This window comes from Callorhinchus milii, unplaced genomic scaffold, assembly GCF_018977255.1.
Source record: "Callorhinchus milii isolate IMCB2004 unplaced genomic scaffold, IMCB_Cmil_1.0 Scaffold767, whole genome shotgun sequence".
Taxonomy (NCBI): Eukaryota; Metazoa; Chordata; class Chondrichthyes; order Chimaeriformes; family Callorhinchidae; genus Callorhinchus; species Callorhinchus milii.
This window is the reverse complement of record NW_024705508.1, coordinates 3,713-27,960: the sequence shown is the minus strand read 5'-3', so window position 1 is coordinate 27,960 and position 24,248 is coordinate 3,713. Positions and strand designations below refer to the sequence as shown.

Genomic DNA, 24,248 nt, shown 5'->3' with positions numbered 1-24,248 from the left:
CCCCAAATTGACTCACGAGCGGGTTCCCACTTCCTGCTCAGTAAACGGAGGTGTGAGTGGAGTAAGGAAACTTACCCAACATTTCACCCTGCCCAGGAATCGAACCCAAGTCCTCGCGCTTGCGAGGCGAGTGCTCTAACCGCTGAGCTACAGGACTCCCCGTCTAGATATATAAAATCTGCTAATCTTATCGATTTAGTTACACAGAATCAGCCTCCGATGCCAAAGGTGAATCTAAATCTTACATCTATAAACACTGTAAAACTGCTGTGCTGCCGCATTTCGCTTCCACAAAACACACAGTCACTACACTTTGCAGTATATCCTGCGAAGCCTCCACGATGTGCTAAGGCGCTGTCTCAAAGGCTAGGATTATTTTTCATCGCGCAAACCAAGCTTTCGATGCACCTCCTTACCGTGTCGTCGAGACCTCGCAAAGCGCTTCACGGGATGAACTGTAAAGCGTAGTGACTGCCTGTTTTGGGGGAACGAAACACGGCAGCTAACTGAGTGGAGTTTAGCGATCGATCTAGGAATGCGTCAAGTCGCTTTGACCTAACGGTCTCTGTCTCACCAGATGCACTGATTCATTACTTGGATTAAGTTAATCCACCTTTTCTATCAACCTGCCTATCCTGAGTCTGTATGTAAAGCTCTCTGGGATGCAGGACTTTGTGAGTGGCTATAGAAGTGCAAGTTGTTGTTGTTGTTGTACCTCTCCTGATACGATCTCCTATCTGGCTGAGTTGCTCCTGTTTCTCTCTCTCTACAACATCATTATCCGATAGGATGTTTCCTTTCCTTGACGGTACCAAAGGCAAGTTTTTATAATTATTGTTATTATTATTATTATTGTTATTTAAGCATGTCAGGTTTTTACAACACCAGGATTACATTTGTAGAGCGCCTTTCACGGGAGGATGTCCCAAGGCGCTGGACAGTGTACAGCATTTCAGACCCCGAGCTGGGGTCGGGGGTGGGGGGGGGGGGGGGGGAGAAGGGAAGGGAGGGGAAGGGGGGGTGGCTGATGGCATGGTCGAAGAGGAGGGTCTCGAGGCGGGACTTGAAGGAGGCTAAGGAGGGGGTGAGGCGGAGTGATTGGGGACGAATTCCAGAGGTTGGGGGCAGAGTGGCTGAACGCTCTCCCGCCAATGGTGGGGCGGGTGGGTCGGGGGACGTGGAGCCGACCAGAACCGGCTGAGCGGAGGGAGCGGGCGAGTTGGTAGGGGGTGAGGAGGTGGCAGAGGTAGGGTGGGGCGAGGCCACGGAGGGCTTTGTAGGTGAGGACCAGGATCTTGAACTGGATCCTCTGAAGGATAGGGAGCCAATGGAGTCGGGCGAGAGTGGGGGAGATGGGGTCACGGAGTTTGGTGCGGGAGAGGACACGGGCTGCGGAGTTAGTTCTGGATTATCTGCAGCCCGTGGAGTGAGGGGTTGGGAAGGCGGACAATTTTTACAGTCGTACATTATTGTTGTGGAGTCCCGGGTTCGATTCTCGGGTGAGTCAGGTCAGGTCAGGGGAACACGTTAGGCAAGTTTTCTTATATATATATATATATATACACACACACACACACACGGCTCTGTTTTCCAGCTGTAAGTAGAAACTCGGTTGTTAGTCGATTAGCGGAGCGCTTTCCGGGGGTAATAATCCATTTTATATTTTAAAAAATTTGGTCAGTCAATCCACGCTTGTGGGACACTGCTGTGCATAATTGGCTGCCAGTTTTGCCCACATAATATACAGTCACTACACTTTACACTATATTCTGTGAAGCACTTTGCGATGCCTCGAAGACGTAAATATATCATTATGTCGCTTGTCTGTGTGTGTGTGTGTGTGTGAGCGTGTGTGTGTTGGGGGAGTAAGGAAACTTGCCTAAGGTTTCGCCCTGACCTGACCTGCCTGGGCATTGAACCCGGGTCGTCTGGCTTGCGAGGTGAGGGGTCTAACCCCTGAGCTACAGGGGCTGTGGGGTGCGAGGAGGGGTCTAACCCCTAAGCTACAGGGGCTGTGGGGTGCGAGGGGAGGGGTCTAACCCCTGAGCTACAGGGGCTGTGGGGTGCGAGGAGGGGTCTAACCCCTGAGCTACAGGGGCTGTGGGGTGCGAGGGGAGGGGTCTAACCCCTGAGCTACAGGGGCTGTGGGGTGCGAGGGGAGGGGTCTAACCCCTGAGCTACAGGGGCTGTGGGGTGCGAGGAGGGGTCTAACCCCTGAGCTACAGGGGCTGTGGGGTGCGAGGAAGGGTCTAACCCCTGAGCTACAGGGGCTGTGGGTGCGAGGGAGGGTCTAACCCCTGAGCTACAGGGGCTGTGGGTGGGGGGGGGTCTAACCCCTGAGCTACAGGGGCTGTGGGTGGGGGGAGGGTCTAACCCCTGAGCTACAGGGGCTGTGGGGTGCGAGGCGAGGGGTCTAACCCCTGAGCTACAGGGGCTGTGGGGTCGAGGGAGGGGTCTAACCCCTGAGCTACAGGGGCTGTGGGGTGCGAGGGGAGGGGTCTAACCCCTGAGCTACAGGGGCTGTGGGGTGCGAGGCGAGGGGTCTAACCCCTGAGCTACAGGGGCTGTGGGGTGCGAGGGAGGGGTCTAACCCCTGAGCTACAGGGGCTGTGGGGTGCGAGGGGAGGGGTCTAACCCCTGAGCTACAGGGGCTGTGGGGTGCGAGGGAGGGGTCTAACCCCTGAGCTACAGGGGCTGTGGGGTGCGAGGAGGGGTCTAACCCTGAGCTACAGGGGCTGTGGGGTGCGAGGCGAGGGGTCTAACCCCTGAGCTACAGGGGCTGTGGGGTGGGGGGCGAGGGGTCTAACCCCTGAGCTACAGGGGCTGTGGGGTGGGGGGAGGGGTCTAACCCCTGAGCTACAGGGGCTGTGGGGTGCGAGGGAGGGGTCTAACCCCTGAGCTACAGGGGCTGTGGGGTGCGAGGCGAGGGGTCTAACCCCTGAGCTACAGGGGCTGTGGGGTGCGAGGCGAGGGGTCTAACCCCTGAGCTACAGGGGCTGTGGGGTGCGAGGCGAGGGGTCTAACCCCTGAGCTACAGGGGCTGTGGGGTGCGAGGCGAGGGGTCTAACCCCTGAGCTACAGGGGCTGTGGGGTGCGAGGCGAGGGGTCTAACCCCTGAGCTACAGGGGCTGTGGGGTGGGGGGAGAGGGGGTCTAACCCCTGAGCTACAGGGGCTGTGGGGTGCGAGGCGAGGGGTCTAACCCCTGAGCTACAGGGCTGTGGGGTGCGAGGCGAGGGGTCTAACCCCTGAGCTACAGGGGCTGTGGGGTGCGAGGCGAGGGGTCTAACCCCCTGAGCTACAGGGAATCCACAGATGAAGTCAAGTGATTGGAATGCGATTTTGAGGGAGTTTCTTGTGAGTTGGAAAAGGTCCAACCAAACCTTTAACATTCCTACAAATTGGCTCATTGAGATCCTCTTATCTGTGGATTAAATCAGGTACTCACTTGAGGACAGATTGTTAGAGATTCAATGAATGCATTTTGATTGTGTCTTTGTTTGTTGTGTGACACCCAGAGATGGGTTGTCAGCAAACCTGTATGGCCACCAGCTTAGCGGTTAGAGGCAGGACCCGGGTGGGACCTTACTCCACCCATCCGCCCATCCACCAGAGGCATGTGGGTGGAGTAAGGAAACTTGCCCAATGTTTCGCCCTGCCCGAGAATCCAACGCAGGTCCGCTCGCTTGCGAGGCGAGTGCTCCAACCACCACACCACGAAAATCCACGATCGTTTGTGGGACACCGCTGGGCGCCAATGGCCGCCGTGTTTCGCCCACAAAAAGATTCTGAAGCAAATAGATAATGTGGACCACGATAAGATGTTTTATCTTGCGCTGAATAGTTTGGGGCACCACTTGTCAAGCGACTGCCAGGAGAGTGGAAAGCCAACTCGATGGACCTTGGTTCTTCTCTCGCCAGCATGTTTTTTATGTTCTTATGAAATGTCAGCCCCTAATGATAATCTACGCTGCTACCTTTTGTTTTCCAGTTCCGTGACAACCTGGTTTTCGGGAATGGGGAACATGAAGCTGTTGTGTGTCTGGGCTGTGTTGCTCTGGGGTGAGTACTGAGCCGGGGAGAGAGAGCAGGGAATGGGGTTTAGAGTAGAGAGCTCCAGTGGGGGAGCGAGCACCAGCACAGACACGATGGGCGGAGAGAGAGAGCAGAGAATGGGGTTTAGAGTAGAGAGCTCCAGTGGGGGAGCGAGCACCAGCACAGACACGATGGGCGGAGAGAGAGAGCAGAGAATGTCTCTAATGTCTGGGGAACCTTGTAGTGCAGTGAGCCACTCGTCTTTCAAACGAGAGGACCTGGGTTCAAATCCCAGGCAGGACACAACTTTGGGCAAGTTTCCTTACTCCACACGCAGACACACTTGTTAGTCGATTGGCGGATCAATCTATGACTGTTTGTGGGGCGTCGCTGGGCGCAACTGACTGCCTCGTTTCGCCCACAAAACCCACAGTCACTACACTTTACAGTGCATGCTGTGAAGCGCTTTGAGACGTTTCGAAGACGTGAATCAAATGCCAAGACTATTTATTATTATCTATTATTATTACACAGGGACGTGCAGTGCAGTGCAGACCGGTAGAGAATTCATCACCACCTTTATGCAGAACTATTTAGGAACCAGTGCTGACACATTACTAGAGCTGGAGATCATCTCCTACGAAGAAGCCACCACCGTGACTGTGAGTGTGAACCAGAACCCCCTGCGGAAGGTCCTGGTGCTGGGAAAGGACCAAACGGCAAGTGTGAAATTGCCCAACTTTCTACAGCTCAAAGGGAACACCCACACCCTGTTCACTGTGATCATTACATCCAGTAAGGATATATCGGTGGTCTCGGTCAATAAAAGATCCTATACGATGGACGCTGCCTTGATTTACCCCGTCTCTGCCCTCGGCAACGAGTATTATATCTTCACCCCGCCCAACAAAGGTAATTCAAAGGAGTTCACAGTCATCAACACGGGAGAGCCGAATACGATCCAGATATACCGAGTGAATACCAGGAAGGTTCAAACCATCAGTCTGAAACCCTACGAAAACTATCAGTTCCAAAGCAGGTCCGACCTGTCCCGCAGCAGGATCGTGTCCGTCAAGCCAGTGGCCGTCTTGTCCGGCCACACTTGTGTCTATTACAGAACCAAGTGCAACCACGTCTTTGAGCAGCTGCCTCCGGTCAGCAGTTGGGGAAAGACTTTCATCGTGGCCCCCCTCTCCGTCCAGAGGCAGTTCGATCTGATCTACGTGCTGACTTCGAAGGACACCGAGATCCGCTTCGGCCAAGGGGGCCAGAAGCCGGACCGGCTCAAAGCCGGGCAGATGACGAGCTACCAGATCTCCCAGTCTCGCCCGCTCTCGATCACCGCCAGCGAAGGTATCATGGTTATGTTTTACTGCACAGGCGGGGTGTTAAGCAGACAATTTCGCTTTGATCCCTTCCTGGTGAACGTTGTCCCCGTTAGTCAGTACTCCACAGGCTATCGCTTTCAGGGCCGGCCAGGTTTCTCCAACTTCGCAAACATCATAGCTCGAACCTCTGACACCGCCCGCCTAAAAATGGACAAGAAGGTGAAACTCGCTAGCCTCAAGTGGGAAAATATCAAAGGGACAGCATTCTCCTGGGCTGACTTAAGGTTCAGTGATTTGAAACTGCACAGCGTGGCAGGCGAAGCTGTGGAGCCATTCAGTCTGTACGTCTATGGTGTTACCAATCGTGATGCCTACGGCTTTCAAGCAAGTCCGGATGCATTTCAAGGTAAATCAGTTTCTCTCTCTATGCTTTGCGTCCACACTCCGCAAGTCAGGGTTAGAGACGCAGTAAAGCTCCCTCTACACTGTGTGTCCACTCTCCCAGGTCAGGGTTACAGACGCAGTAAAGCTCCCTCTGCACTGTGCGTCCACTCTCCCAGGTCAGGGTTACAGACACAGTAAAGCTCCTCTGCACTGTGCGTCCACACTCCCAGGTCAGGGTTAGAGACACAGTAAAGCTCCTCTACACTGTGTGTCCACTCTCCCAGGTCAGGGTTAGAGACACAGTAAAGCTCCTCTGCACTGTGCGTCCACTCTCCCAGGTCAGGGTTAGAGACACAGTAAAGCTCCTCTGCACTGTGCGTCCACTCTCCCAGGTCAGGGTTACAGACACAGTAGCGCTCCCTCTACACTGTGTGTCCACTCTCCCAGGTCAGGGTTACAGACACAGTAAAGCTCCTCTGCACTGTGCGTCCACTCTCCCAGGTCAGGGTTACAGACACAGTAGCGCTCCCTCTACACTCTCTGTCCACATAAATTATGTTATCCTCCGTGGCGAGTGACTCGCATTCACTTTGCTGATTTCAGGACCCTCTCACTCGTCCTCAAATCCCTTAACGCTCTGGCACCTCCCTACCTCTCCGACCTACTTACTCCACAACCCACTACCCCACTGCCTCCGCTCGACTGCCTGCGGCCTCCTGCATGTCCCTCATGCCCTCCGTTGCACCGTCAAAACTCTGTCACTCTCTCCCTCAATCCCGCCCTCCGCCTGCCTTCCTCTTTGACCGTACCTACGGTCACTCCCCCCCCCCCCGTCCCTCCCAAATCCCAGCGTGGCGCTCTGCATGGGGGGGGGGGGGGAAGGGCACTGTGTAAATGCAAGTCGGTGTTGCCGAACATGATGGCACTCTCTCTATCCTAAACGAATAGTTTCAGATCCGTGCATTTACACCAAGTGTGTAGCGAAGGAAAAGTGCAGGGTGGTCAACGGCAAGGCTGAGTGCCAGCCGATCGGCGGAGCGGTGTGTTGGGCATCGGGTGATCCACATTACAGCACCTTCGATGGACAGAAGTACGATTTCCAGGGAACTTGCAAGTACACCATTGCCAAGACCTGTGGCACGGAAACTTCTCTCCCGAGCTTCAAAGTCGAGGCCAAGAATGCTAACCGAGGCAGCACAAAAGTCTCTTACGTCGATCTGGTCAATATTTATGTGTATGATCTGAACATTACTGTACTGAGGAGGGAGCACAGCCTAGTCAGGGTGAGTTGATTGTAACCTGACCCCTTTTATATGTGTAGTAGCGCAGTGGTTAGAGCACTCTCTTCGCAAACGAGAGGATCCAGGTTCGATTCCCGGGTGGGTCAGGTCAGGTTGAAACCTTAGACAAGTTTCCTTACACCACACACACACCCACGCCTCTGTTTACCAGCGGTAAGTAGCAACCGGCTTGTTAGTGGATTGGCAGATCGTATACCGAGGGCAATAATCCCTCCAGAATAATATATTTTAAAAAACGTGGTCACTCAATCCACGACTGTGTGTGAGGATGTCGCTATGTGCAATTAGCTGCCGTGTTTCGCCCAGAAAACGCACAGTCACGACACTTGACAGTGGATCCGATGAAGATGTCTTCTATTTGAGATGTCTCGAAGACATGATAAGGCACTGTATCAAACGCAAGGATTATTACTATTTACTCTTGTCAAAACCCCTCATAATTGTGAACACCTCTATTAAATCTCTGCTCTAAGGAGAACAATTCCAGTCTCTCCACATAATTGTAGTCCCTCATCACTGGTGTCATCTGATATAATAACAATAATAATAATAATCCTTTCATGTGATAGAGCGCCTTATCACGTCTCCGAGACGTCTCAAAGCGCTTCACAGAATATACTGTGAAGTGAATTCACTGTTTATTTTGTGGGCGAAACGCGGCAGCCGATTGCGCCCAACAGCGACCCACAAACAGCCGCGTGTTGAGTGACCGCATTATTATTTATGCATTGATGTATTTATTTTTGGAGGGATTATTACCCCTGGAGAAGCGATCAATAAGCGGGTTCGTACTCACTGCTAGGTAAACAGGTGTTTGTGTGTGTGTGTGTGTGTGTGTGTGTGGAGTAAGGAAACTCGGCCAACGATTATTATTATAATTTATTATTATTATTTATCATCTTCCCACCTAGGTTAACGACCTCAAGTCCAATCTGCCGCTTCTCCTCCATGATGGGAAACTCAAGCTGTTTCAAAGCGGCTCCTACATGTTGCTGGAAACTGACTTTGACCTCAAGGTGAAATACGACTGGAATCATCACCTGGAGGTCAGGGTCACGAGCAGTTTCCAGGACAGACTCTGCGGGCTTTGCGGTAACTATAACGGGAAGCCGGACGACGACTTCAAGACGCCAGGTGGTCAGGTGGCGTCAGCGCCAAACGACTTTGCTGCGAGCTGGAAGGTGAACGACGGTGACAAGGCTTGTTGGGACAATTGCAAAGGGAAGTGCCCAGTCTGTGATGAGAGAAACAGACAGAAATATCAATCGGTGTCCAATTGTGGACTGATTTCCAAGCCTAATGGCCCCTTCAAGGACTGTCACGACAGGATCGACCCTGCAGATTACGTGACCAACTGTGTCTACGATGTGTGCCTGGTCAAGAGTCACCAGCAACTGTGCCAGGCACTGAAGGTGTACACTGAGGACTGTCAGAGAGAAGGAGCTGACATTGGTGACTGGCGCACTCCCTCAAACTGTCGTAAGTGGCTCAATTCCTTCCAATAATAATAATAATAATAGTAATAGTCACGATAAATTGGTCAATTCAATCCACGGCTGGTTGTGGGTCGTCGCTGGGGCTGCCCCACAACATGTACAGTCGCTACACTTTACGCTGTATCCTGTGAAGCGCTCTGAGTTCATCTCGAAGACGTGATGCATCAAACGCAAGGATGAGTATTGATAAAAGTTCTGTGACATTTTTATCTTGCAGGGTTGCGTTGCCCGGCGAAGAGCGAGTACAAAGCCTGTGCCAGTGCCTGCCCAGCCACCTGCACTGACCCACAGGCCGAGGCCAATTGCGGGCAGCCATGCGTGGAGTCCTGTCGGTGTAAGCCAGGCTATGTGCTGAGTGCAGGCAACTGTGTTAGCCAGCAGAGCTGTGGGTGCACAAGTAACGGCCAGTACTACAAACCCGATCAGACCATCTGGGGCAATGACCAATGTACCAAAAAGTGTAGGTGCAACCCACTGACCAAGAAACTGGACTGCGTGAGAGCCAAGTGCAAGCCCAGCGAGACCTGCAAGGTGCTGAAGGGAGTAAGGGGTTGCCACCCGGTCAGTTATGCCACCTGCCGGGCATCAGGAGACCCCCACTACAAGACCTTCGACGGCAAGACCTACGATTTCATGGGGACCTGTGTTTACCGCTTCTCTGCGCTGTGCGGTGACGACAAGGAGCTGGAGCCTTTCGAGGTCCGAGTGCAGAATGAGAACAGGGGCAACAAGGCCGTGTCCTACACCCGGCTGGCCTGGGTCCAGGTCTACAACCACACACTGGTCATCACTAGGCAGCACACCGGCAAAATCATAGTGAGTCTTCATTCCTCTTCACGTGAGGCTGATCCTCTCATACATCCATAGACTCTTATAGATTCTCATAAGAACAGGAGGAGACCATTCAGCCCCTCGAGCCTGTGCCGGTTCTTTAGTAGAATTACCAACTAGTCCAACTCCCACTTGCAATTACCCTAACTGGTCGAGCTCTACCGCTCTTACCCCAACTTGAACCACCCTTCACCCGCTCTTGCCCCAACTAGAACCACTCCCACCCGCTCTTACCCCAACTGGATCCACTCCCACCTGCTCTTACCCAACTGGATCCACTCCCACCTGCTCTGACCATAACTAGTTGAACTCCCCCATTCTTACGCCCAACAGGCCGAGCGCTCTAACCACTGCACTACACGACCTCGCACTGACGTTGCTGTTGTTGTATTGTGTCTGTCCTACAGGTGAACGGGGTGTTAGCCAACCTGCCGTTGACCGTGGCCGGGGTGAGTGTGTACCGCAGCGGGTGGGGAGCCACCCTGCAGACGGATTTCGGCCTGCGGGTCACGTACGATTGGCGCAGTCGTATCACCGTCACTCTGCCCAGCACGTACAGCGGCCAGGTGTGTGGGCTGTGCGGAGACTTTGACCGGAACAAGCAGAACGACCTGACCATGAAGGGGGGCAAGCCAGCTCCCAACCCCACCCAGTTTGGAGAGAGCTGGCAGGTGGCCACCACACCAGGCTGCAGCAGCCAGTGTCAGGGCAAGTGTCCCCAGTGTGACATCGTGCAGAAGCAGCGCTACGTGACCAACGCCTTCTGTGGGCCCATCAAAGACGAGGCTGGGCCTTTCCGACTATGCCTGGCCAAGGTGGAACCCAGCGAGTACTTTGACGACTGCCTTTTCGATGCCTGTCTATACAAAGGCCGAGCCCCAGTGGTGTGTGACGCTCTGACCGCCTACACAGCCGCCTGTCAAGACGTTGGGGTCCAGCTGTTCCCCTGGCGGACCCCAACCTTCTGCCGTAAGTATGGGCAAAGCCAACAACGCTCTGCACCCTCCTCACTGACGTGTGGGACTCACAGAGCAGCTGCTCCATCACCCGAGGCCTCGCCAGGCCCTGATCACTCCTTATCACACACACTAAACTCCGTACCCCATCTCCCATCTCCCCAGGCCTCACTGGCTCCCTGTGTCCGAACGGATCGATTTCGACATTCTCTCACTTCTTTTCAAATCCCTTCATGCCGACACCTCCCGACTTCTCCGACAGACTTACTCCCCAACCCACTACACACTGCCTCCACTCAGATTGTCCCTCATGAGCTCCGTTCCACCATCAGCGGCGCCACTTTCAGCCACTACGCCCCGAAACACTGTCACACTCTCCCCATTCCTCCGCCATCGTCCCTCCCTCCTTCCGCATCTTCAGATTCCGCCTGAAGACCTTTCCTCTTCGACCTTACGTGCCTACGGTCATCTCCCCTTTTCCCTCCTCACGACTCGGCTTCGCGCTCCATCACCGTTAAGCTCTCCAGGACGCTACTCAGCGCGAGGGTTCGCTGTGTAAATACAAGTAGTTGTTGTTGTTGAAGTCTCTGACGTGACGTTTGACACCATGTCCCTTGTGGGTTGACAGCTCAATCTTGCCCCAAGAACAGCCATTACGAGTTGTGTGCTTCTGGCTGCCCTGAAACCTGCACCAGTTTGTTGGAGCCCAGGGAGTGCGACGAAGGCTGCAGGGAAGGGTGTCAGTGTGACGAGGGCTTCGTTCTGAGCGGGGAACAGTGTGTCTGGTCGGAGGCCTGTGGCTGCGTCTACAAGGGAGAGTACTACAAGGCCAGGGAGAGCTTCTGGGATGACGACAGCTGTAGTAGCAAGTGCACATGCGACCCTCAGACCAACAACGTCCTGTGTCAGCCCCACAAGTGCAAGGCCAGCGAGACCTGCAAGGTGCTGAAGAGAGTAAGGGGTTGCCACCCGGTCAGTTATGCCACCTGCCGGGCATCAGGAGACCCCCACTACAAGACCTTCGACGGCAAGACCTACGATTTCATGGGGACCTGTGTTTACCGCTTCTCTGCGCTGTGCGGTGACGACAAGGAGCTGGAGCCTTTCGAGGTCCGAGTGCAGAATGAGAACAGGGGCAACAAGGCCGTGTCCTACACCCGGCTGGCCTGGGTCCAGGTCTACAACCACACACTGGTCATCACTAGGCAGCACACCGGCAAAATCATAGTGAGTCTTCATTCCTCTTCACGTGAGGCTGATCCTCTCATACATCCATAGACTCTTATAGATTCTCATAAGAACAGGAGGAGACCATTCAGCCCCTCGAGCCTGTGCCGGTTCTTTAGTAGAGTTACCAACTAGTCCAATTCCCACTTGCAATTACCCTAACTAGTCGAGCTCTACCGCTCTTGCCTCAACTTGAACCACCCCCACCCGCTCTTACCCCAACTGGAACCACTCCCACCCGCTCTTGCCCCAACTAGAACCACTCCCACCCGCTCTTGCCCCAACTTGAACCACTACCACCCGCTCTCCAACTAGAACCACTCCACCCGCTCTTGCCCCAACTTGAACCACTACCACCCGCTCTTACCCCAACTAGAACCACTCCCACCCGCTCTTGCCCAACTAGACCACTCCCACCTGCTCTTACTACAACTAGTTGAACTCCCCGTTCTGACGACAAAGATGCGAGCGCTCTAACCACTGCACTACACGACCTCGCACTGACGTTGCTGTTGTTGCATCGTGTCTGTCCTACAGGTGAACGGGGTGTTAGCCAACCTGCCGTTGACCGTGGCCGGGGTGAGTGTGTACCGCAGCGGGTGGGGAGCCACCCTGCAGACGGATTTCGGCCTGCGGGTCACGTACGATTGGCGCAGTTGTATCACCGTCACTCTGCCCAGCACGTACAGCGGCCAGGTGTGTGGGCTGTGCGGAGACTTTGACCGGAACAAGCAGAACGACCTGACCATGAAGGGGGGCAAGCCAGCTCCCAACCCCACCCAGTTTGGAGAGAGCTGGCAGGTGGCCACCACACCAGGCTGCAGCAGCCAGTGTCAGGGCAAGTGTCCCCAGTGTGACATCGTGCAGAAGCAGCGCTACGTGACCAACGCCTTCTGTGGGCCCATCAAAGACGAGGCTGGGCCTTTCCGACTATGCCTGGCCAAGGTGGAACCCAGCGAGTACTTTGACGACTGCCTTTTCGATGCCTGTCTGTACAAAGGCCGAGCCCCAGTGGTGTGTGACGCTCTGACCGCCTACACAGCCGCCTGTCAAGACGTTGGGGTCCAGCTGTTCCCCTGGCGGACCCCAACCTTCTGCCGTAAGTATGGGCAAAGCCAACAACGCTCTGCACCCTCCTCACTGACGTGTGGGACTCACAGAGCAGCTGCTCCATCACCCGAGGCCTCGCCAGGCCCTGATCACTCCTTATCACACACACTAAACTCCGTACCCCATCTCCCATCTCCCCAGGCCTCACTGGCTCCCTGTGTCCGAACGGATCGATTTCGACATTCTCTCACTTCTTTTCAAATCCCTTCATGCCGACACCTCCCGACTTCTCCGACAGACTTACTCCCCAACCCACTACACACTGCCTCCACTCAGATTGTCCCTCATGAGCTCCGTTCCACCATCAGCGGCGCCACTTTCAGCCACTACGCCCCGAAACACTGTCACACTGTCCCCATTCCTCCGCCATCGTCCCTCCCTCCTTCCGCATCTTCAGGTTGTGCCTTTCCTCTTCGACCTTACGTGCCTACGGTCACCTCCCTTTTCCCTCCTCACGACTCGGCTTTGCGTTCCGTCACCGTCAGGCGATCCAGGACGCTGCTCTGCGCGAGGGTTCGCTGTGTAAATACAAGTAGTTGTTGTTGTTGAAGTCTCTGACGTGACGTTTGACACCATGTCCCTTGTGGGTTGACAGCTCAATCTTGCCCCAAGAACAGCCATTACGAGTTGTGTGCTTCTGGCTGCCCTGAAACCTGCACCAGTTTGTTGGAGCCCAGGGAGTGCGACGAAGGCTGCAGGGAAGGGTGTCAGTGTGACGAGGGCTTCGTTCTGAGCGGGGAACAGTGTGTCCAGTCGGAGGCCTGTGGCTGCGTCTACAAGGGAGAGTACTACAAGGCCAGGGAGAGCTTCTGGGATGACGACAGCTGTAGTAGCAAGTGCACATGCGACCCTCTGACCAACAACGTCCTGTGTCAGCCCCACAAGTGCAAGGCCAGCGAGACCTGCAAGGTGCTGAAGAGAGTAAGGGGTTGCCACCCGGTCAGTTATGCCACCTGCCGGGCATCAGGAGACCCCCACTACAAGACCTTCGACGGCAAGACCTACGATTTCATGGGGACCTGTGTTTACCGCTTCTCTGCGCTGTGCGGTGACGACAAGGAGCTGGAGCCTTTCGAGGTCCGAGTGCAGAATGAGAACAGGGGCAACAAGGCCGTGTCCTACACCCGGCTGGCCTGGGTCCAGGTCTACAACCACACGCTGGTCATCACTAGGCAGCACACCGGCAAAATCATAGTGAGTCTTCATTCCTCTTCAGCCCTTCGAGCCTGTGCCGGTTCTTTAGTAGAGTTACCAACTAGTCCAATTCCCACTTGCAATTACCCTAACTAGTCGAGCTCTACCGCTCTTGCCTCAACTTGAACCACCCCCACCCGCTCTTACCCCAACTGGAACCACTCCCACCCGCTCTTGCCCCAACTAGAACCACTCCCACCCGCTCTTGCCCCAACTTGAACCACTACCACCCGCTCTTACCCCAACTAGAACCACTCCCACCCGCTCTTGCCCCAACTAGAACCACTCCCACCTGCTCTTACTACAACTAGTTGAACTCCCCCGTTCTGACGACAAAGATGCGAGCGCTCTAACCACTGCACTACACGACCTCGCACTGACGTTGCTGTTGTTGCATCGTGTCTGTCCTACAGGTGAACGGGGTGTTAGCCAACCTGCCGTTGACCGTGGCCGGGGTGAGTGTGTACCGCAGCGGGTGGGGAGCCACCCTGCAGACGGATTTCGGCCTGCGGGTCACGTACGATTGGCGCAGTCGTATCACCGTCACTCTGCCCAGCACGTACAGCGGCCAGGTGTGTGGGCTGTGCGGAGACTTTGACCGGAACAAGCAGAACGACCTGACCATGAAGGGGGGCAAGCCAGCTCCCAACCCCACCCAGTTTGGAGAGAGCTGGCAGGTGGCCACCACACCAGGCTGCAGCAGCCAGTGTCAGGGCAAGTGTCCCCAGTGTGACATCGAGCAGAAGCAGCGCTACGTGACCAACGCCTTCTGTGGGCCCATCAAAGACGAGGCTGGGCCTTTCCGACTATGCCTGGCCAAGGTGGAACCCAGCGAGTACTTTGACGACTGCCTTTTCGATGCCTGTCTATACAAAGGCCGAGCCCCAGTGGTGTGTGACGCTCTGACCGCCTACACAGCCGCCTGTCAAGACGTTGGGGTCCAGCTGTTCCCCTGGCGGACCCCAACCTTCTGCCGTAAGTATGGGCAAAGCCAACAACGCTCTGCACCCTCCTCACTGACGTGTGGGACTCACAGAGCAGCTGCTCCATCACCCGAGGCCTCGCCAGGCCCTGATCACTCCTTATCACACACACTAAACTCCGTACCCCATCTTTTCAAATCCCTTCATGCCCTGGCACCTCCCTACTTCTCCGACAGACTTACTCCCCAACCCACTACACACTGCCTCCACTCAGCTTGTCCCTCATGACCTCCGTTCCACCATCAGCGGCGCCACTTTCAGCCACTGCGCCCCGAAACACTGTCACACTCTCCCCATTCCTCCGCCATCGTCCCTCCCTCCTTCCGCATCTTCAGATTCCGCCTGAAGACCTTTCCTCTTCGACCTTACGTGCCTACGGTCACCTCCCCTTTCCCTCCTCACGACTCGGTTTCGCGCTCCATCACCGTCAGGCGATCCAGGACGCTACTCAGCGCGAGGGTTCGCTGTGTAAATACAAGTAGTTGTTGTTGTTGAAGTCTCTGACGTGACGTTTGACACCATGTCCCTTGTGGGTTGACAGCTCAATCTTGCCCCAAGAACAGCCATTACGAGTTGTGTGCTTCTGGCTGCCCTGAAACCTGCACCAGTTTGTTGGAGCCCAGGGAGTGCGACGAAGGCTGCAGGGAAGGGTGTCAGTGTGACGAGGGCTTCGTTCTGAGCGGGGAACAGTGTGTCCCGTTGGAGGCCTGCGGCTGCGTCTACAAGGGAGAGTACTACAAGGCCAGGGAGAGCTTCTTCTGCGAGGAGAAGTGCTCTGGGAAATGCCGGTGTCAGCCGGGCGGGATCGTGGAACGCACCGACTTCACCTGCCCTCCCAAACATGAATGTCGATTGGTGAATGGCCGGTATGGGTGCCTCCTGGTTGACGTGCCTGACACCGGCAGCTGCAGTGCAGCTGGAGTGCTCCATTACCGCTCCTTTGATGGCCTGGCGTTTGATTTCGAAGGGACTTGTACTTACACCCTGGCCAAAGTGTGGGAGCAGGAGAAATGGCTGACACCGTTCACCGTCAACGTGGAAAACAGAAGCTACGGTAACAGTAAGGTGGCCGTGACCAGGCTGGTGGAGGTAGATGTGTACGGTTACAAACTTATCCTGGAGACTGGAGTCAAGTGGAGCGTTCAGGTACGTGGTTGGAGATGCCAATCACAAACAACAACAACAACAACAAGGTTACACTTGGATAGCGCCTTTCATGTCAGAGGACGTCCCAAGGCGCTGACAGTCACTACACTTTACAGTATATCCCGTGAAGCGCTTTGAGACATCTCGAAGACACTACATCAGATACAAGGATTATTATTACTTTTCATTTGGGTTCAAGTCCAGATAAATGGGTTTTCTCGTGCAAGTAGAATCATACTGAGATGCTTTGAATACAAATTTCCTTCTAAAAGTCCCCAACCATTGGAAACCGCTGCTTGCCCTTTTGAGAGGACTGATGACTGATTAATGTTGTGTTTGATCGCAGGTTGATGGGGTTGCGATCACTTTGCCCCTGGAGATAGACGGAGGTAAAATCCGTGCCAGCCAGCACGGAAACAAGATAGTGGTGGAGACTGACTTCGGGCTGGAGGTCAGCTACGATCTGGTTTACCGCGTGGTGGTGACGGTGCCCGGTGATTACCAGGGCAAGATGCGAGGCCTGTGCGGCAACTTCAATGGCGACCGGGAGGACGAGTTCTTGCTCCCTAGTGACAAGCAGGCTGATGACGTGACGAGTTTCTGCAAAGGCTGGAAGGTGCCTGTCCAGGGAGCCAAGTGTGACGACGGATGCGGTAACCAGTGCCCTGTGTGTGAGCAGAACAAGATAAACGTCTTCAAAGGGGTCAGTCTCTGTGGCTTCCTGACCGCCAGTGATAGCCCTTTGAGAGCATGTCACTCCACTGTTGACCCGGAGCAGTACTTCCAAGATTGCCTGTATGATCTGTGTAAGGCCAATGGTAACACCAAGATGCTGTGCGACAGTCTGCAGGCCTATGTGTCGGCTTGCCAAGCTAAACAGGTGGACGTGAAGACCTGGAGGAGTAAGACCTTCTGCCGTAAGTATAGTATTCGCGGATAATCAGGCTGACTCTCGTGTGGGGAGTCCTGTAGCTCAGTGGTGAGAGTGCTCGCCTCACAAGCGAGAGGACCTGGGTTCGATTTACCAGGCGGGACAGGGCGAAACCTTGGGCAAGTTTCCTTGCTCCACACACACAACAACAACAACAAATGACATTTACGCAGTGCATTTCACGTCAAGAGGAGAAGCTGCCGATGGTGGGGTGGGCCGGGCGGGGGCATCAAGCAAGCCAGAGCCTGCTGAGTGGAGGGAGAGCGCGGACACATTGATAGGCGTTTAAGGAGGTCCCAGAGGTAGGTAGGGAGGAGCAGGGCCTGGAGGGCTTTGAAGGTATGGACCAGGGTCTTGAATAAGTATCTTCTGACTGTTGTCTTGTGTTTGTTTCTGCAGCTCTTCAATGCCCCTCTAACAGTCACTATGAACAATGTGCCCAGACCTGCACTGGTAGCTGTGCTGCCGTCAGTGGCTTCCCCAACTGCCCCAAGACCTGTACTGAAGGCTGCGAGTGCGATGACGGATTTTATGCTGATGGTGACCAGTGCATTTCCAGTGAGAAGTGTGGCTGCTTTGAGAATGGACAGTATTACAAGGTAACCCGTCATGGGGTGTCTCTCGTGTGTGAAAGAGTGTGTTATATCTGCGCGGCTGTCAAGCGCTCCGAGATGCCGTCCGGCATGAAGGGCGCCATATAAATGCAAGGTGTTGTTACTGAGGCCGAACAATTATAATGGCATCCCTCCGCTCAGCTCCACGTCCCTGCCCCGGCCCGACCCACCATTGGCGGTTGGGCCTTCAGCCTCTCTGCCCCCACTCTCTGGAACTCCGTCCAACAGTCCGCCTCGCCCCCTCCCTCGCCTCCTTCGAGACATGTCTCAAACCCCTCCTCTTCACTCTGCCCCCCCCCCCCCCCCACAGCCCTCCATCCTCCCCAATCCCACCCCCCAGCTTGGATCCAAATCCCTGACTGAGACAAGTCCAATGCTTTTGGAGGTCCTCCCAACGTGAAAGGAGTTGTGTAAATGCAATGTGTTGTTGCTGTTGTTGCTATTGGCTTCAAGAAGCTGCTGGTCCAAGCGAGCAGGTTGGAATTACACCAGAATTATGGAGTGACGGATGTTTTTTCTGGCCTCTGCCATTTATTCCCACTTTGTTTATAGTCCGAGGAATATCAGATACAGAACAACTGCACCAAGAAATGCAAATGTACCAAAGCAGAGTTTGTCTGTGAGGACTTCTCCTGCCCTAAAAAACAGTACTGTGAGATTAAAGGCGGGAAAATGGGCTGCGACTCAGGTAATGCTCCCCCCATCACTCAGTATTTCTGAACAACACCCACAACAGCTTGTATTAATATAATAAACATAATATAGTACCCATCACACAAACTGCAACACACAACGGGGGGAATAGATGGAAAATTGCTAACTCTTACATCTGTGGCATCCTGTAGTTTAGTGGTTGGAGCACTCGCCTCGCAAACAAGCGACAGGATATGGGTTTGATTCCTGGGCGGATCAGATCAGGGCAAAAGCCTTAGGCAAGTTTCCTAACTCCAGATACACACCCACACACGTCTCAGTTTACCAGCATTAAATAGGAAAACGCTTGTTAGTCGACTGCCGCATCACTTTCTGGGAGTAATAATCCATTCAAAAAAAATTACTATTTCATCACTCAATCCATGACTATTTGTGGGACACAACTGTGAACAATTGACTGCCGCGTTTTGCCTACAAATCACACAGTCACTACACTTTACAGTTGTATGCTGAGAAGCGCTTTGAGACGTCTCGAAGACGTTGTATCATATGCAAGGATTATTATTATAAATTTGCCCTTCATACCCTCGAAAATGCAAACTTGCCTAAGGTTTCTCCCTGACCTGACTGGGAATCAAACCCAGGTCCTCTCAGTTGGAGGCAAGTACTCTAACCATTACGTGACCGGATTCCACGCCCCCTCTCACTTGAGACACCTGTCGTGTGCCTTTTGTTCTCCGCAGATATCAAGTGTCCTGAGAACAGTCACTACGCAGCCTGTGCGATTGCCTGCCCGGCCACGTGCGAGGATCCCTTGGCTCCCTTGAAATGCAAACAGCGCTGTGTGGAAGGCTGTGACTGCGACGAGGGCCACGTGAGGACCGGAGACAAGTGCGTCTCAATCCAGACCTGTGGCTGCGCGCACGGAGGTCGCGTCTACAAACCCAATGACAGATTCTGGTCGGATGGCAAGTGTGAGGAGCTGTGCGTGTGTAACCCTGCCTCGAATAAGGTGCTCTGCCACAAGAGTAAGTGCAAATTGAGAGAGCAATGTGCTCTCGTTGATGGAGTTCCAAGCTGTGTCCCAACCAGCCAAGCCACCTGCTGGGCCTCGGGAGACCTACATTACATCTCATTTGACGGCGGGAGGTTTGACTTCCAGGGAACCTGCGTCTATCAGCTGGCCGCCCTGTGCTACAATGATCCCAACCTCATTCCATTCAAGGTCGACGTTCAGAACAACCATCGGGGTAACAACGCAGTGGCGTTCACCAAAGTCGTGTTAATCGAGGTGCACGAAACCACCATCGTCATCAGTGTAGACAACCCGCTCAGGATTACGGTAAGGCTAACTGATCCGTGGTCAGCCATTTAACGCAACGCAATACGCATTGGTTGTTGCTATTATTCCGGTGTAGCCGGTGGAGCGCTTTGAGATGTCTCGACGACGTGATAAGGCTCTGGGTCAAATGCCGGGATCGCTATTATTATTTTATGTTCCATTTGTGTTCCAGGTGAACCAAGTGTCGGTCGCCCTCCCATATAACTTGGACACGAACCGCATCGTTGCCTACAGGAGCGGCTGGACAGCTGTGGTGAAGACGGATTTCGGTCTGAGAGTCACCTTTGACTGGAAGAGCCGGGTTTCCGTCACCCTGCCCAGCAACTACGCTAACAGTGTGTGTGGGCTTTGCGGGAACTACAACAGCGACCGCGAAGACGACTTGAAAATGCAGGACGGCAAGCCAGCTCCCAGCGCCGTTGCCTTCGGGCACAGCTGGAAGGTGGCTGATATCCCCGGCTGCACAGCCGGATGCACGGAGAACTGTCCTGTGTGCGACACGGCCAGTAAGGTTAAGTACCAAGGCAGAAACTATTGTGATATTATCCGGAGCAGAACAGGACCCTTCCGTGACTGCCACGCCACCATCGACCCCAAAGGGTTTTTCGAGAGCTGTGTCTTTGACGTGTGTCAGTACCAAGGGATACAGGCTCCCCTCTGTGATGCGCTCTCCGCTTACACTGAGGTCTGTCAGCAGGCAGGTGTGGAAGTCCATCAATGGAGGAGCAATGATTTCTGCCGTGAGTATAACATTCAAGCTTCAAGTGCCGTCAGAAGGTTAGAATCATAGAATAATAGAGCACTGAAGGAGGCCATTCGGCCATCGTGCCCGTGCCGGCTCTTTCAAAGAGCTGTCCAAATCAATCCCACTCCCTCGCTCTCTACCCATAGCCCCGCAAACTTGTCTTCCCCAAATATCTATCCACATCTCTCTTGAAAGTTGTTATCGAATCTGGGGATAATATGACGTGATAAGGCGCGATATCATAGGCAAGGATTATTATTATATGCTTTCTAAATGTGTCCCGTGAGGGGCTTTGCAACATCCACGCGACGGTACCAAGCGAAAGTATTATAATTTTAGATTGATACACTTGCTGTCGATTATTGTTCCTCAAACACTCAATCCTCAAATCATGGCTTGTTTCCCTAATGTGACTGTCATTCATTTGCAGCGTCGAATTGTCCCAGGCACAGCCACTATGAGCTCTGCGGGTCTGGCTGCCCTACTACATGTAGCCCATCTGAGGGGTGTGAAGCCTCCTGTAAAGAGGGCTGCCAGTGTGATAGCGGCTTCACGCTGAGCGGGGAGGAGTGCGTTCCCCTCAACCAGTGCGGCTGCCGGTACGAGGGCCGCTACTACAAGAGAGGGGAGGTCTTTTACCCCCGGGACCTCTGCCAAGAGAAGTGTACGTGTCAGGACAACAAGCAGGTGGCATGTGAGAACTTTACTTGTTGCCACAAACAGGAGTGTAAGGTGGTGGACGGAGTCAAGGGCTGTCATGCAGAGGGATGTGGCAAGTGTGTCGCGGCTGGAGACCTTCATTACGTCTCGTTCGACGGCCTGGCCTTCGACTTCCAAGGCACTTGCACTTACACGCTGACGAAGGTCATGGTCGAGGACAAGAAGCTGGTCAAGTTCCATGTGCAGGTGGAGAACAAGAAGTTGGGCAATGGGGAGTCACCAGACTCGTGTTGGTGGAAGTTTATGGACACAAGTTCCTAATGAAGAAAGACAACAGGTGGAAAATGTGGGTGAGTGACTAGGACTGATCATTCGGATGAGTGTTCGATGTTTGTGCCAGCCTGGCGTGGTGGTAGCGCTCTCGCCTCTGAGTCAGAAATTTGTGGGTTCAAGCCCCACGTCAAGACTTGGAATCACATCTTCTCAGCTGATACTTCAGTGCAGGGATGGGACAGCGCTGAATCGTTGGAGGTGCCTTCGTTTGGATGAGATGTTAAACCGAGATCCCGTCTGTTTGTTCAGGTGGATGCTAAACATCTCTCGTGGCACCGTTCATAAAGAGGAGTTCCTCCCTCGCTCCCTCTCCTGGTGTCCTGGCCGAGAATCTCCCAAATAAAATGGATCACTCACCTTCGCCCACAAAATACACTTTACAACATATCCTGCAAGGATTATTATTATTATTATTATTTTGAGAGAGTTTCATTTGAGGTTTCTCCTTCAATACTGAACGCCTTGGGGAGTTTGAGTGTGTGAGTGAGTTTCAGTGTCTAGACACACAAGTTGAATTTGTTGTTCTGCCTCCTCTCCTTCTGCAGGTTGACGATGAGCTAATTTACCTGCCCTACACGTTGCCGTCCAAAACAGTCAAGGTCACCCAGGAGGGAGTCAACTTGGTGCTGAAGACAGCCTTTGGGTTGCAGGTCACTTACGACGCAGTCTATTACGTGGCGGTGGGCGTCCCCAGCACGTATCAGGACAAATTGGGTGGTCTTTGTGGCAACTTTAATGGCCTGAAGACTGACGAGTTTAAGAGCCCTGACGGGCAAGTGTTGAGCAACCCGACTGCATTTGGGTCCAGCTGGAAGGTGGTTGTTGAGGGAGCCAAGTGTGCAGACGGATGTGAAGGGCAATGCCCAGAGTGTGATCCCAGCCGTGTGGCCACTTTCCAGTCAGTGGATCAATGCGGCCTATTGACCACAGAGAAGTCTTCCTTACACGAATGCCACCAGCTCATCAATCCTCACAACTACTTTCAGCACTGCGTGTACGATGTGTGTAAGGCGAATGGGGACGTCAAGGTCCTCTGTGACAGCATTCAAGCCTATGTGTCGGCCTGTCAGGCCGTGGGAGTCAACATTGAGAGCTGGAGGACCCCTACCTTCTGCCGTAAGTCCAACAACACCGACACAGATGGGTCATTGCAGAAATCCCGCAGATAAGATTAAGCGCTGTGGGGGGGCTATGTAAATGCAAGTTGTTGTCTTGATTGAGTAATCATCAATCTCCCCAAATAGGATCGTTCATTCACTTCACGGCTGTTTGCGGGAAGGTCGCTGTACACACATTGGCTACTGCGTTTCACCCACACCATACAGTCACTGCTCTTTTCAGTGAATCCTGTGAAGCGCTTTGAGATGTCCTCCCGTCACACCAGTTCTAGCCAGACTCCACAGGCTTCCTTTCACCGATAGATCCTCACACTCAATTTTCAAATCACTTCATGTCCAGGCAATCTCCCCATCTCTCCGACCTGCTTACCGCCCTACCCACTACCCCCTGCATGTCCCTTGTGTCCTCCGTTCCACCATCGTTGGCTGTGGTTTCAGCCGCTATGCCCCAAAACTCTGCCTTGTCCCTCCCTCCCTCCCTTCCCCATCTTCAGGTTGTGCCCGAAGACCGTCCATTTCGACTATGCCTACTGTCACCTCCCCCTCCCGCCGGCTCGGCCTTGTGCTCTGCCACTGTCGAGCGCTCTGGGACTCTACCGTGCATGAGGGGCGCGGTGTAAATTGTTGTTGTTGTGAAAGCCGCTTGTATCAGCTGTAAGGATTATTATCACTGCAATAACACATAATTCATTTTGTCCCCACAGCTCTCGCTTGTCCTGCGAACAGCCATTACAAGGTGTGTGCTGACACCTGTGGGTCTAACTGTGCAGGGCTCCTCGCTCCAGTGACCTGTAAGTTCAAGTGCACCGAGGGCTGTCAATGCGACTCTGGCTTCGTCTTCAGTGGTGAACAGTGCATTCCTATAGCTAAGTGCGGCTGCACATTCGAGGGCAGATACATCCAGGTAAATGCTCTGGGACGCTACCCTTCGTGAGGGGCGCTGTATAAATGCAAGTTGTTATTGTTGTAAACGGCGTGCAGCTCAGCTATCTGTGGCAGGGTGAATGAAGCATCTATTTGAAGCATCGTGGAGCCCTGTCGGTTAGTGATTAGAACGCTCAATTCGCAAGGAAGCGAGAGGACCTGGGTTTGATTCCCGGGTGGGTCAGGGCGCAATGCTGGGCAAGCTTCCTTACTCCACACGCGCACACGCCTCTGTTTACCAGCAGTAGGTAGGAACTCGCCTGTTAGTCGAATGGCGCATCGCATTTCCGGGGGTGATAATCCCCTCAAAATAAAAAAATTACACGGGGTGACCAAAATTCGTGATACCATTACAATGTCTAACAAGTCCTAAAGAAATGATGATATTTTTGTGTGTTTTTAGATAATAGGGCACTTATCACGACTTTTTAGTCACCTGGTAATATAATAATAAAGGGGTCATTCCATCCTGTACATCACTGTGCGCAATTGGCTGCTGCGTTTGGCCCACAAAACACACAGTCACTACGCTTTGCAACGTATGCTGTGAAGCGGTTCGAGACGTCTTGAAGATGTGATAAGGCACTGTATCAAATGCAAGGATTCTTATTCATATTGAGTTGAGTCACGGATGTTGTTTTTACCCCCCAGCTAGGGGAGACGGTGCTGACAGACGACTGTAAGGCAAAGTGTAGTTGCCAGGCCTCTGGGGTGGTGCATTGTCAGTCTGTGAGCTGCTCTACCAACGAAATCTGTGAGGTCAGGGATGGTGTGCGAAATTGCTTCAAGGATGGCACGTGCTCAATCAAGCAGGGGAAGCGCTTCACCACCTTCGACGGTTTATCCGGCGATGTACGATTGCCGGGCGTCTATGAGATAGCTTCGCTGTGTAACACGAGCTCCTCTGCCTGGTTCCGGGTGGTGGCGGATTTCCGAGT

At 53.7% G+C, this 24,248-nt stretch overlaps 1 protein-coding gene across 1 annotated transcript in view; it reads left to right on the top strand.

Annotated features, from left to right (window-relative positions):
* The window catches only part of LOC103172115 (IgGFc-binding protein), a gene marked incomplete at its 3' end in the record, with an annotated part of 24,906 nt that extends 658 nt beyond the window's left edge, over positions 1 to 24,248 (top strand). Inside the window, 21 exon segments of the mRNA XM_042346434.1 lie at positions 3,990 to 4,060; positions 4,568 to 5,767; positions 6,694 to 7,028; positions 7,958 to 8,525; positions 8,760 to 9,358; positions 9,781 to 10,342; positions 10,958 to 11,556; positions 12,094 to 12,655; positions 13,262 to 13,955; positions 14,252 to 14,835; positions 15,385 to 15,989; positions 16,336 to 16,906; positions 17,320 to 17,519; positions 18,087 to 18,222; positions 18,932 to 19,530; positions 19,703 to 20,270; positions 20,706 to 21,127; positions 21,130 to 21,285; positions 21,814 to 22,384; positions 23,091 to 23,290; positions 23,962 to 24,248. Coding sequence (XP_042202368.1) covers positions 4,015 to 4,060; positions 4,568 to 5,767; positions 6,694 to 7,028; positions 7,958 to 8,525; positions 8,760 to 9,358; positions 9,781 to 10,342; positions 10,958 to 11,556; positions 12,094 to 12,655; positions 13,262 to 13,955; positions 14,252 to 14,835; positions 15,385 to 15,989; positions 16,336 to 16,906; positions 17,320 to 17,519; positions 18,087 to 18,222; positions 18,932 to 19,530; positions 19,703 to 20,270; positions 20,706 to 21,127; positions 21,130 to 21,285; positions 21,814 to 22,384; positions 23,091 to 23,290; positions 23,962 to 24,248 — 10,064 coding nt within the window.